This window comes from Erythrolamprus reginae, chromosome 10, assembly GCF_031021105.1.
Source record: "Erythrolamprus reginae isolate rEryReg1 chromosome 10, rEryReg1.hap1, whole genome shotgun sequence".
NCBI classification, from domain to species: domain Eukaryota; kingdom Metazoa; phylum Chordata; class Lepidosauria; order Squamata; family Dipsadidae; genus Erythrolamprus; species Erythrolamprus reginae.
This window is the reverse complement of record NC_091959.1, coordinates 31,525,458-31,538,854: the sequence shown is the minus strand read 5'-3', so window position 1 is coordinate 31,538,854 and position 13,397 is coordinate 31,525,458. Positions and strand designations below refer to the sequence as shown.

Genomic DNA, 13,397 nt, shown 5'->3' with positions numbered 1-13,397 from the left:
ACCCTGGGGGGGAGTCATTGACCCCTTCGGAGAGGGTCCGCAACTTGGGCGTCCTCCTCGATCCACAGCTCACATTAGAGAACCATCTTTCAGCTGTGGCGAGGGGGGCGTTTGCCCAGGTTCGCCTGGTGCACCAGTTGCGGCCCTATTTGGACCGGGACTCATTGCTCACAGTCACTCATGCCCTCATCACCTCGAGGTTCGACTACTGTAATGCTCTCTACATGGGGCTACCTTTGAAAAGTGTTCGGAAACTTCAGATCGTGCAGAATGCAGCTGCGAGAGCAGTCATGGGCTTACCTAGGTATGCCCATGTTTCACCATCACTCCGCAGTCTGCATTGGCTGCCGATCAATTTCCGGTCACAATTCAAAGTGTTGGTTATGACCTTCAAAGCCCTTCATGGCATTTGACCAGAATATCTCCGAGACCGCCTTCTGCCGCACGAATCCCAGCGACCGATTAGGTCCCACAGAGTGGGCCTTCTCCGGGTCCCATCAACTAAACAATGTCGGTTGGCGGGCCCCAGGGGAAGAGCCTTCTCTGTGGCGGCCCCGACCCTCTGGAACCAACTCCCCCCAGAGATTAGAACTGCCCCTACTCTCCCTGCCTTCCGTAAACTCCTTAAAACCCACCTCTGCCGTCAGGCATGGGGGAACTGAAACACCTCCCCGGGGCATGTTCAATTTATACATGGTATGTTTGTGTGTGTGTTTGTTAGTAAATGGGGTTCTTTTTAAATCTTCTTAAATATTTAAATTATTTGGATTTGTTATGATTGCTGTATCTTGTTGTGAGCTGCCCCGAGTCTGCGAAGAGGGGCGGCATACAAATCTAAATAATAAATAAATAAATAAATAAATAAATAAATAAATACAGGTGAGCTGTATTCTAGGATTGGTCTGACAAATGTTTTGTAAGCTCTGGTTAGCAGTTCAATAATACCTGCGAAGGATTAGCTTAACAACTCTTAAAGCCTTTTTGGCAATATTGTTGCAGTGGGCTCTAGGATTTAGGTCATTGGATATGAGTATTCCAAAGTCTTTGACAGAGTGAGGGTCATCAATAAGTTCAATTCCTCCAAATTTATATTTAGTATTCTGATTATTTTTACCAATGTGTAAGATGGAGCATTTAGTAGTGGAGATTTAAAGTTGCCCGGTTTTAGACCAGTGATGGCCAACCTGCGATAGGATCGGGGCAGTATTGAGAGAGTTTAAACTTTGCAACAGCCACTTTAATTGGGAGGAGAACAGTCTGCTTCTTTCTCTTTTGGGCCAACTGAGTGATGCCTATGGAGATTCCAATTCTTGCTTAGAAATCACCGTCGGCCTCTCCTAGATGGAGCAATCTGACTTTCTTTTCCCCACATTCGCAGGTCCTTTCTCCCCTGTCTGATTCCATTCTGGCTGAGAAGACTGTGATTGTCCTAGAGGACAGAGTGACCATCACGGACCTCGGAGTACAACTGGTGGCGGGCCTGTCCTTGTCTCTCCAGGCAAATAAAGGGAATAGGAGATTGATGGTGGCCACAGCCTCTGCTTCGGATATTCTCCATGCAGCCAAACAGGTAGGAAGGATTTAGGGATCATCATCCATTTGCAAACATAGAGGAATATTCCTCAGTTTCTCTGAAAATGAGATTATAAGATAAACATCTGGAGTGACCAGGGGTGTTAATGCAAAAGACAAACTTATACATCGTCCAAACTGGATTCTGTCTGTCTGTCTTGACATCTATCTGTGTCTCTCCCGTCTCTCTCTATCAACTATCTATCTATCTATCTATCTATCTATCTATCTATCTATCTATCTATCTATCTATCATCTGTCTATCTCTGTTTCTATCAACTATCTATCATGTCTGTCTGTCTGTCTGTCTGTCTGTCTGTCTGTCTGTCTGTCTGTCTGTCTATCTATCTATCTATCATTTATCTATCGTATTTCAAAACCACCATCTCAAGTATACAACAAACTGTTGAAATAGAAGACAGTATCTAAAAATGTATCCTCTACACCTTCTCAGCCAAATTTTTGCAAACTTGCTTTCTAGATCTCCATCATTGGAAGCTTTCAAGAAGAGATTGGACTGCCATTTGTCAGAAATGGTGTAGGGTCTCCTGCTTGGGTGTGGGGTTGGACTAGATGATCTATAAGGTCCCTTCCAACTCTGTTAATGTATAGCTCTGATTGACAAACAAGTGAAATGTTCAGAGCAGCAGTGAAACCATCTCAAGTATTGGGTTGTAGGGGAAAATATGCTAAGCCCGTGTCTCTTCCACCCTAATGACAAAATTCGATCGTAAAATAAGAGTGAGAACTACAAGAAAATGGATTTTTGGTATATCAGGTCCACTGATTGGATAACCAGAAACAAGCTGGGATGATCAATGGGGAAATGTTTGCCCAATTTTTCAGATAATTGCCTCAAAAAAAAAAAAATCAAGTGAGGAACCAGAGGTACATTATTTCAAAGAATTAGGAAGACTTAGGGGAAAAAAACCTATCATTTGGACCGGTAATTTCAGGCAAAGAGGTCAGATTGATCTCAGGGTGTCTCATTTATTAAAGTGATTGTGATGCAAATCACCGGATAGCTTATATAGGCGAAATGCATTCTGAGGCATCCAGATGGAAAGATTATGTTAAAATGGAGCATTCATTCTTTTAAAAGCCACTTGTGTGCAAAGCAATTTCCAGTTGGTTGTTTTAAAAACAAACCAGTGTAACAGACTCTTTGGGATCACTGTCTTATCCACTTTAGCATCTGTATACCGTATTTCTTTTTTTATTCCACATAATCTAAAGGGTGTTTTTTTTAAAAAAATATACCTTTTCTGCAAACCTTCTGCTCCATTATCGGCAGAATCTCTGCTCCCAAAGTGAATGAAAATAGAAGCGTTCTCGGCAACTCTGTGAAAACGCCACATTGACTATCGGTTTTGAGTTGGTGGGGAAGGAAAGAAGGAATATTTTCCATTGAGTTAACATTTTAATAATGGGGAAAAAAATCTGTTTTATTGCTGCATCACTTCCTGCCCCTCGGTGTGGTTTGACTGACAATGGAAGCAGATTGTTTGATTCCCCTAAAGCAGTGATGGTGAACCTTGTTTTCCTTGGATGCTGAAAGAGTGTGTACACACACTATTGTGCATGCACGATAATAGCCATTAATACCCATAATTCAATGCCGGGGGAGGGCAAAAACAGCTATCCCCACCCTCCAGAGGCACTCTGGAGGCCAGAAATGGCCTGTTTCCCAACTTCTGGTGGGCCCAGTAGGCTCGTGTTTTGCCCTCCCCAGGCTCCAAAGGCTTCCCTGAAGCTGGAAGAAGGTAAAAACGTCCTTCCCCATCCCCCAGGGGCTCTCTGGAAGCCAAAAATGCCCTCCCACAGCCTCTTTGTGAGCCAAAAATCAGCTGGCCGGCACACACATGCATGGTGGAGTTGAGTTATGGCAATGGCTCATGTGCCAGCAGATATGGCTCCACATGCCACGTGTAGCACCTATGCCATAGGTTTGCCATTACCGCCCTAAAGAGAAGAAATAGCAGGTCCTTCAAATGGGTCATCTAGGAGACCCCAAATGGCATCAATGCTTTTCCAACTCATTGAGACCCCCAACTATAAATTTGTTCAGAGTCCCTTGCGGGTTCCTATCAGAATGATAAAGGGCACCACGCCGGTTGTAAAAGTTGAGCTGCACATGAAGCTTTGGGTCTCTGGCATGTGCGTGCGAGCATCCCAGCATGTTTTTGCTTCTGTGCATGCATAGGAAGCAAAATATTGCAAAGGGACGTGCATGTGCATGAAATTTTGGCAATTTTTTGCTTCTATACATGCGCGGAAGCAAAATAAATCACCGAAATGTCTCTCGCACAAACCTCCCCTCACAAGATTTTGCTTCTTGTGCATGCACAGAAGCAAAACCACACTGGGGCGCATGCACACACACACGCACGGCAGAGACCTGAAGCTGCGCACGCTGTGCACCGGTAGCAGCAGTAAGTGCAATCCGCCCCTGGTGCTGTTTCTCAGACCCCCGAGAGATGCAACCATGGTTCTTCTGCTTCTGACTAATCTCATTTGTAATAATTCGCCTGACAAGAAAGTTGGGTCAATATCAATATCAACAGTGAAAGACTAATTAAATCTATTCATTACTAAAAGAGTTTGCACAGGAACCTTCTCAAACTGATGGTGAGCACCAGCCTAGGAGTCCATGGAATTCAAGAGAGGTTGGGCTTTGTTTGCTTGTGACTATGTAGGGATTCTAGGCCAGTGGTGGTGAACCTCTTTTTCCCTTGGGTGCCCAAAGAGCATGGGTGTGCACTATCGTCCATGCGCAAGTGCCCACACCCATAATTCAATGCCTGGGGAGAGCGAAAAGAGCTTCTCCTGCCCCTCGGAGGCCCTCTGGAGGCTGGAAATGTCTTGTTTCCCAACTTCTGGTGGGCCCAATAGGCTGGTGTTTCACCCTCCCCAGGTTCCAAAGGCTTCCCTGGAGCCGAGGGAGGGTAAAAATGCCCCCCCCCAGAGGCTCTCTGGAAGCCAAAAATGTGAGCCAAAAATCAGCTGGCCGACACACACATGCATTTTGGAGCTGAGCTAGCCCAATGGCTCGTGTGCCTGCAGATATAGCACTGCATGCCACCTGTGGCACCCATACCATAGGTTTGCTATCACTGTTCTAGGCTGATTCCTCTTTTAACTCTGCCTTACTCTTTCCCTTACAATTATAATGAACTGAACTTAATTAAATTGTGTAGAGCAGGGGTGTCAAACTCGATTTATGAGTCGGGGTGTGTTCTGATTCAGGCTAGTCCAGATGGGGCAGTGATTAGAGTGCAGCACAGCAGGCAACTTCAGCTAACTGCTAGCTGTAGTTCAGCAATTCAAATCTCACCACCGTCTCCATGTTGACTCAGCCTTCCATCCTCCCTAGGTGGGTCAAATGAGGACCCAGATTGTTGGGGGCAAGAAGCTGACTCTCTGCAAACTGCTTAGAGAGGGCTGTAAAAACACTGTGAAGCAGTATATAAGTCTAAATGCTAAATGCAGTTCATTGAGGGCTGCATCAGGATTGTGTTTGACCTCTGGAGGGCCAGAATGGGCATGGTGAGCTCGTTAGTCATGTTAGGGGGTGCCTATGGTGGCCTGAGCGCTCTACCAGCAAAAACAGGTTCCTGGGCTTCCTTTTAGGCTGTGACAGCCTCCTCCAACTCTCTGCCAGTGAAAATGGAGCTCGGGAGAGCTGCACACAGCCCTCACGAGCTCCATTTTCTCTGGCAGAGGCACCACTGGCCAGTCCTTCACCCCCGGGCCTTGAGGTTGACACTGCTGGTGTAGAGTCATCCATTCTCTTTACCGCTTACATTTCTATGCTCCTTTTTTTATCTCCCACTGTAGGAAGCGGTGCTTAGCACTTGGCTTTTGTTTAGTGATGGAACTGTGACCCCTTTAGATATCTACGACCTGAAAGATTTCTCCCTGGTGGTCACCTCCCTAGATGAAATGGTGGTGTCTGTCCATCAAAGGGAGGAAGACGACTGGCCAATAGTGGTGGCTGAAGGCGAAGGCCAAGGACCATTGACTAAAATAGAACTGGTGATCAGTGAGGCATGCCAGAAGTCCAAGCGGAAGAGCAGTTTGGCTGTTGGGAAAGGGAACATCAAGGTGAAATTTGGCCAAAAGACATCCGAGCACAAGAATGGCAAAGATGCGGAGAGTGGTCTTAAAAGCAATTCGATAGAGAGCTCCCTGGAAGGAGAGAGAACTGGGCAAGACTGGTCCATGAATCAGGATGATTTGACCAACCCAAACACAAGCTCCAAGTCTCCCATCCATCCAATTAATTCTCAGAGAGAGGAACACCTTGGCAACAATTCTCTTACCTCCACGAGCTTTCCCACCCAAGAGGCTGACGCAAGACAGAATAACCCCAGTGATCTCACCTTGGTTTCCAGGGGTCTAAGCGATCTGGAGATCGGGATGTACGCTCTTCTTTGTGTCTTCTGCTTAGCCATCTTGGTCTTCTTGATCAACTGTGTGGCATTTGCCTGGAAGTACCGTCACAAACGGTTCACCATCAGCGAGCAAGGGAACATCCCCCATTCCCATGACTGGGTGTGGTTGGGCAACGAGGTGGAGCTGTTGGAGAGTCCCGTAGACATTTCTCTCCCATCCGATGAATGCACCACCATTCTGGACCGTGGGATGCTTTTTGAGGAAAGCAACTTCCTCCTCAACGGAAGTTCTCAGAAGAGCTTCCACAACCCGATCCTTCAGTCTTCTGATTATGATTGCAACAAGGACTTCAGAAGTGAACCTATAAACCCTCCGGGGCCCAAGCGGAAGAGGGTTAAATTCACTTCCTACACCACCATCCTGCCAGAAGACGGCGGCCCTTACACCAACTCCATTCTCTTTGATAGTGACGATAATATCAAATGGGTGTGCCAAGATATGAACTTAGGGGATTCCGAGGAATTTAGAGACTATATGGAAAGACTTCAGGACCATATGTAAAACACACAGAGACACACTCACACACACACAAACAAAGACACACACCTATACATATATAAATATATATAAAACAAAACACAATTATCTTTTTATGTTTGTATTCACCTTTATGCCTTCTGTTTTATGGACGATGGAGCCACGAAACCCAGCCAGTGATTTTGGGGGACACTTCTCCAGATTGGGGAGATCTGGGGGGGCTCACGGTGGCTGTGAGATGGCTCTGTGTTCTCTTTCATTGGATACCAAACAGCTACCTACAAATCTCGGAGAAACACAACAAACTTCTTTTGTTTTTTGTTTTTGTATGCCGTCAGAAGACTTGCGATAGCCAATCCTGTTCAGCTGAAGACAAAGAAGATGGGTTGGTGGTCCGTGATGTTTTCACACATTGGGGAAAAATAAACATTTTGGAGACTGGGATTGGGTGGGGTTGATTTCCCCCCACCTCCCCCTAAAAAATCTTTGTAGAAGCACAGTTGAGATCCTATCCTCATAGCCGGAATCAACCCTCCTTGTTTTTTAAAAAAATGACAACAGAACAGCCTGTTGGTCTAACACAGGCCAATCAACCCTTTTAATTTCATTTTTAATACGGTTCATTAGTTTCACAGTATTGTTTTAAAGAGTTTTCTTGATCATTTTTTAAATTTGGGGCTGCGGGGGAAGAGCAGGTGGGATGGGGATGGGGGTATTTCCCGGTACATGATATACATGATATGCCATTTTCTTTTCAGAAGACTTTTTCAACCTTGGTTGTGCCAAAGTATCCTGCAATATAATCCTATCAAGACATCACCGTGTTTAGTTGATAATGAAAAAGAATATGTATGTATGTATGTATGTATGTATGTATGTATGTATGTATGTATGTATAACATATTTTTGCTGATAATGAAAAGGAAGGGAGACTAGTATAGATCTATTCCAAACGATTTTGCTTTCATCAGCTAGCTATACCCTTACTGGGATTTGAACCTGGGGAGCTGATGAGAGCAAAATAGCTTGAAATGTAGATTTATACTAGTCTCCCTTCTTTTTCATTATCAGCAGAAATATGTTACACATATAGAATATAATTTGTCGGCTCTAAAATTTTAACTGCCTTGGATATGGCCACTAGAAGGACTGAGAGGCAAAAAGGAAGTGGTATGCTCCTTCCAGGGGTGGGCTGCTGCCCGGACATGGGTTGGGGACGCAGTGGGGTAGCGGAAATGGAGCTTCACCCCAGAGTACCCAATTTGCCCTGAAAGATGTTCATAAGCCACGCCCACAGGGTGGTAGTAAAAATTTTGGTAGCCCTTCACTGGCTTTTCCCCATATTTGGGTATACCAGGGTGATTCAACAGAAACACACACACACAAAAACACACATTCTTTTTATTATCAACTAAACATGGTGCTGTCTTGATACCCTTAGAACAAGGACAGAAACACCAGCCTGAAGATGACGAGTGAGACCTCGTTGAAACGTCGCCAGAAATTTCCAAATCCTACACGGGAAGAAACCCGAATATACCAAGACCGTCATACCTGTACCCGTGAAAATCTACAGGTATGACGGTCTTGGTATATTCGGGTTTCTTCCCGTGTAGGATTTGGAAATTTATATATATTGTTTGTATAAAAGTCCCGTGTTCCATTTTGGCAGAGGCCTTCTCACTTCCTCATTGGGCAACTGGAAAGGGGAGAGCAAGGCTGTGAGGACTGAGATGCTTTCATGGGGTTTTTGTCTATGTGAAAAAGCCGATTTTGAGCAAAGATTCGTTTGTGGAGCTTGCTTGTCTGAAACTGCAGTCTCTAGTTCGGGGGTGTCAAACTCGATTTCATGGAAATCAGCATCAGGATGGTATTTGATCTCGGGGTGGGCATGGCCAACTTGATACCACCTCTGCCACCCGGGGTACCTGTGGCGCCAAATGCTAAGGTAGAACTTCCCTAAGTTCTTCCCCCACTCTCATTATAACCTTCCTTCCTTCCTTCCTTCCTTCCTTCCTTCCTTCCTTCCTTCTTTCCTTCCTTTTCTTCTTTTTTCTTCCATTTTCCTTTCTTCTTCCTTCCCCTTCTTCCTTATTTTTCCTTCCTTGGTCTTTAACCATCTTTCCTCCTCTTTTTTGGTCTCTTTCCCTTTCTCCTTTCCCATGTCTTCTTGCATGCTCAAATGCGAAAGGGAAAATATTTCTCTTTTTTCTGGAAGACGCTCCATGGGCCAGGCCTTTGCAGTTTGAAAGGGTCATCCTGTGGGCCAGATCTAAGCACCCCACAGGCCAGGGCTGAGTTCTAACTTACCTCAATGCTGGTTTGATTCCTCCCATGATGCGTAGCTGCACAGTGGCAAAAAAATAAAAACAGCCAAGAAAAAAAAGGCAAACTGAAAATGGCGACCACATGCACAGTGCCGCAAACTTGGAAAAAGTTGAAACTTGAAAAAAAAATGGGAAAAAATTATCATCATCATCAACAATGATGATAATAGTAATAATCATAATAATAATATAACCCCCCCCCCAAAAAAAGTCCCCAAACAAGGTAGCAACTACATGCACAGTGCCAGAAACTCAATTCTTAAAAATAAAAAAAATCCATTTTTTAAAAAAAGATGCCGGGGCCCACAGTCAGGGGTGGGCTGCAGCCCAGATTGGGGGAGGACACAGTGGGGTAGGGAAAATGGAGCTCCAGCCCAGAGCACCCAATTTGCACTGAAAGATGTTGAAAGAAAATGCAGGGCATCCTGCATAAGCCACGCCCAGAGTAGGGTAGTTAAATTTTTGGTAGCTCTTCACTGCCCACAGACCAGCACCAACCTGTCGCTTCCAGTTCAGGCAAACCGCTCTGAACCCGGGAGGAACCCACTTCTGCCACAGTTTGACACCTCTGCTCTAGCGGGTAAATACCCTTTGTGTATAGAGCACAGAATCATAGGAGTGGGAGGCTCCTTGGAGGTCTCGTAGTCCAACCTCTTCCTCAATGCAGGACCCTTGCACCGTCGCAATCAAATGGTTGTCTAGTTTATTTTTTGAAAACCTCTGGCCAAAATTCCAAGAGACAAGCTGTCCTACCGATTAATCTCACTACCAGGAAATTTCTCCTTAGTTCCAGGTGAGATTTCTCTTTAGCAATCTTCCACTGTTAGTTCTTGTCCTACCCTCGGGTGCTTTGAAGAATAGGTTGACTCCCCCTCTTCTCTACAATCGCCCCTCAAATACCGGAATGAGTCCCAATGCAGCTCATTGGGTTAATTGTGAGTCTTGATGGCGCAGTGGTTAGAATGCAATACTACAAGCTGCTTTTGCTGACTGCTGGCTATAGTTCACCAGTTCAAATCTTAATAGGCATGAGGTTGACTCAGCCTTCCATCCTTCCGAGGTGGGTAAAATGAGGAAACAGATTGTTAGGGGCAAGAGGCTGATTCTCTAAACCACTTAGAGAGGGCAGTACAGCACTATGAAGCAGTATATAAGTCTAAGTGCTATTGCTATTGCTAATTCCATTCAACATATTCAGGGTCTCCTGCTCTAACAGACAGTTGTACTAGAAGACCTCCAATGCGCCTTCCAACTCTTGTTATTCTAATTCTGTTCTCTGTTTCAACCCTGCACAGATTTTGCACTTCTGGTGTACAAAAGCAAGACAAATGAAACGAAACTCCCCAATTCTCCCCAACAATGTTTCTTTACAAACCTGAAATTTGTTCATTGGGAGCACAACTAGGAGGTCTTCCAAATTCACCTACCTCCTCTTTTGGGGGGCAGGAGCCCTCATGCCATCCTTAGATGAATGATTGTCGAACCTTAACATGAAAACCTCAAAGGATGGAGCACTGATCTAGGTGCTCACACCATCACGATGAATGTCTTTCCTCCAGAATGTTCTCTTTTAACACCGATGCTTTGGTGAGAAGGCCCTTCCTAAGCCATTCAAAATTGGAAACAGCCCCTCGTTTTCTTCCAAAGAAGAAACTTTGACCCATGTGCACGTAGATGTTAGACCAGGGGTCAGCAACCTTCAACACTCAAAGAGTCACAAAGGTCTACCCGGAAGCTCCTCTCAAAATTGTGGTGTCAACCAGTGAAAGGGAACCGCAGCAGGGGGATGAAAGAGCCATATGCGGCTCCAGAGCCACGGGTTGCTGACCCCTGTGCTAGACCAGTTCATGAATGAATGAATCAATGAAAACTCTTAAATTAGGTTGACCATCATTTTCTTCAAGGTGTCACGAGCAACCCCGATTTGTATCTCCTCCCCACACACAAGGGGTTGGTTTTGTAGCTGCCTGATATTGCTTTGTTTTCTTTCTTTCTTTGGAACCTAAGATCTATGTTCTTAGAAGGGAACTGTATATACAATAAAAAAAAGATGGAGGAATATAAGAATTTCAGCAGCCCTTTTGGACATTCTTTTGAAGCTTCGTAACAGTTGTGGTCCATAGCCGGGTGGATGGCTATATACAAGCCCTCTAAACATAGGTCAAGGCAAGATGGTAGCTTGGGCCATGGGAACAAGGCTCAGCTCCATTTTACATGCACCACAGGAGTTGACCACGTGGTTGCAGCTGCCATGTTGGTTCTTTGACCCTCTCTTGCCTCTTGTAGATGATCTGCAGAGATTCTCAAGCTTCTTCAACAGGATGGTGGGGAATGGAAGGATTTATTGTATATTCCTTGCAGACAACTTATCACTTGCATCCTTTTAGAGGGTCATTGAAGCACCTGGAGGTTTATCTGTGTCCTCAGGATCACCTGAGTGGTGCAAATGTCTCCTGTAGTCTGAAAATTCTTTTCTTTGGAAATCCATCCCTACTCCCGCACCATTCCAAGAGTGTTTATCCCAAATCGTATCTACAGACTTTTAGCTATGCTATTTGGGATGAACATCCTTGGAATGGTGTGGGAGTAAGGATGGATTCTCCAATGCACTGCTGCGGAGAGTCCAACGTGGGTGATACTTCAGCCTGATTGGTTAGGGACTGAGTTAAATTATAATATTAATTAACTCCGCCCTGTAGACCCTCCCTTGTAGCTCAGTTTTAAAAACTCAGTCGTAGTGATAGGGACTAGAGTTTTTCTCTCTCTACCTTTTTAGGTTAATGAATTGTTTAATAAAAATTTTACTAATGAATTTTTTTCTCCTTGTCTTTCCTTCCTCTCTACAGGAACCTGAAGAGGACAGAAGACAGAGGACCTCAGGTTGATACCCCCCATGGGCAAAACCTGCAACCACATACCTCCTAAGGCTTTTTGCCCCCCGTGGGCATAGCCCAGAGGTATAGCTCCCCTAGGCTGGGTCCCTGACCTCCGTGGCCAGACCCTTCCTTATGCCTAGTGACTGGGTATGGAGCTGTAAGTAGACTGACGGTCCCTAGCCTCCGTGGCCAAACCTTAGGCAGTCTAGAGGGGCGAAGGTACAGCAGCCCCAGTGGCTACCCCCCCTCCCTCTCCTTCTCCTCCTACTCCCCAGGGTAAAGAGAACCCTTCTCGGGAGAATCGGCAGCTCCAAGAACCACTGAGGGCGGTAAGCTCCAAGCCGACAGCGCTAATTACCTTCTGTACAGATCGCCGGAAAGCCGCCGATTCGGCGGTGGCACGCCCAGCAGGAGCCCAACGCCCAGCTGATTGTAGCAGAGGCGTCGGAGGCGAAGACTTCATGCAGAGAGGAGGGAGAGCCGAGAAACCCCACAGGAGAGCCGAGGCTGCAGCCCGCTCTCAGGGGAGCTTGAGTGGAGCACGACAGTTGCGCCCACCATTTTTGGGGTGCCAAAATGATGCGCCCGCCATTTTTGGGCGCCAAACCATTTGGCCGTTTGACCCAGGAACCGGAAGGCGAGCCTGACCACGCCCACGACAACCAGGGCAGCACCATTTTGGGTGAGACTGCAGTTTATCTCACCCATAAGCGGAAGAGGTCTCTTCTACGAGCCACACGTGGTCAATCAGCATTTGCAGGCTTGCTACAGTAATTGTGAGTACCGGGATGGCTGAACAAACATCCATTGCCCCTGCTGAGGCCCTGACCGGGAGGGATGAGGCACCAAAATCAAGTGCCAAGTCACACCCCTCTCGCTCTAAAGCAAAATCCTCTGCTACCCTTAAAGAGGCAGAGAAGAAGATAAAGGCATTAGAGGCGCAGCTAGAGGCCGCCCAAAGGCAGGCATAGCTGATCCCTTCGCCTCCAGCTCAGAGCACAGCTGCTTCTCAAGGCCCAGCACAATGGCCACCCATGGGCTCCCCAGGACCCAGGGGATCAATGATGTCAGGACAAAGCGCAGAACTATCTCCTGAAAGACAAACATACCAGCTTGTTGAGGCAATGCAGAGGCCTGAACTTCCACTGCCTCAACCTAGTGCCTGGTTCCAGCTCCCACAACAGAGCCATGGAGCCCAAATCCCATCAGCAACGTTCACCCCTTCTGCAGCAGGCTTGCGAGCCAATGACACCTGGCAATCTATGCCTCAGGCATTGCAGGAGATGATCTCTAATGTCTATACCCAGGGACTGTCCATGGGGGCTCAACAAAAGCCAGCCACCCAGACCAGACCAGTCAGAAGGGACCTTTGGTCAGTTCCTATGGATTCCTCATTCCAACAGGAATCAGAGATGGATGAAGAGGAGGTGGATTCAGACAACGAATGTGAACTGTCTGAGGATGAAGGCCCTCCACCAGAGCGGCCCATATCAGCCATGCTGTTCAACCCTGCTCTCTATGACGTCATGCTCAGAAAGGCCAAGCAGGTCACCACAGTGACATCCACTTCTAAGCCTGCTAAAGCAGCAGTTGGACTACAACTGGTGGAACGACTCTTCACAGAGCCACAGCCGGAATCTTATCACATTCCATCTTCAAAAAAATTTTTGGACAGCGTCAAACGCCCTTG

At 46.3% G+C, this 13,397-nt stretch overlaps 1 protein-coding gene across 1 annotated transcript in view; it reads left to right on the top strand.

Moving 5' to 3' along the window:
- LOC139172862 (transmembrane protein 132B-like) overlaps positions 1-7,197 on the top strand; it is a 33,624-nt gene extending 26,427 nt beyond the window's left edge. Inside the window, exons 4-5 of the mRNA XM_070762111.1 lie at positions 1,379-1,570; positions 5,410-7,197. Coding sequence (XP_070618212.1) covers positions 1,379-1,570; positions 5,410-6,528 — 1,311 coding nt within the window. The 3' untranslated portion in view covers positions 6,529-7,197. The remainder of the gene's footprint in view (positions 1-1,378; positions 1,571-5,409) is intronic.
- Positions 7,198-13,397: the final 6,200 nt, after the last annotated feature.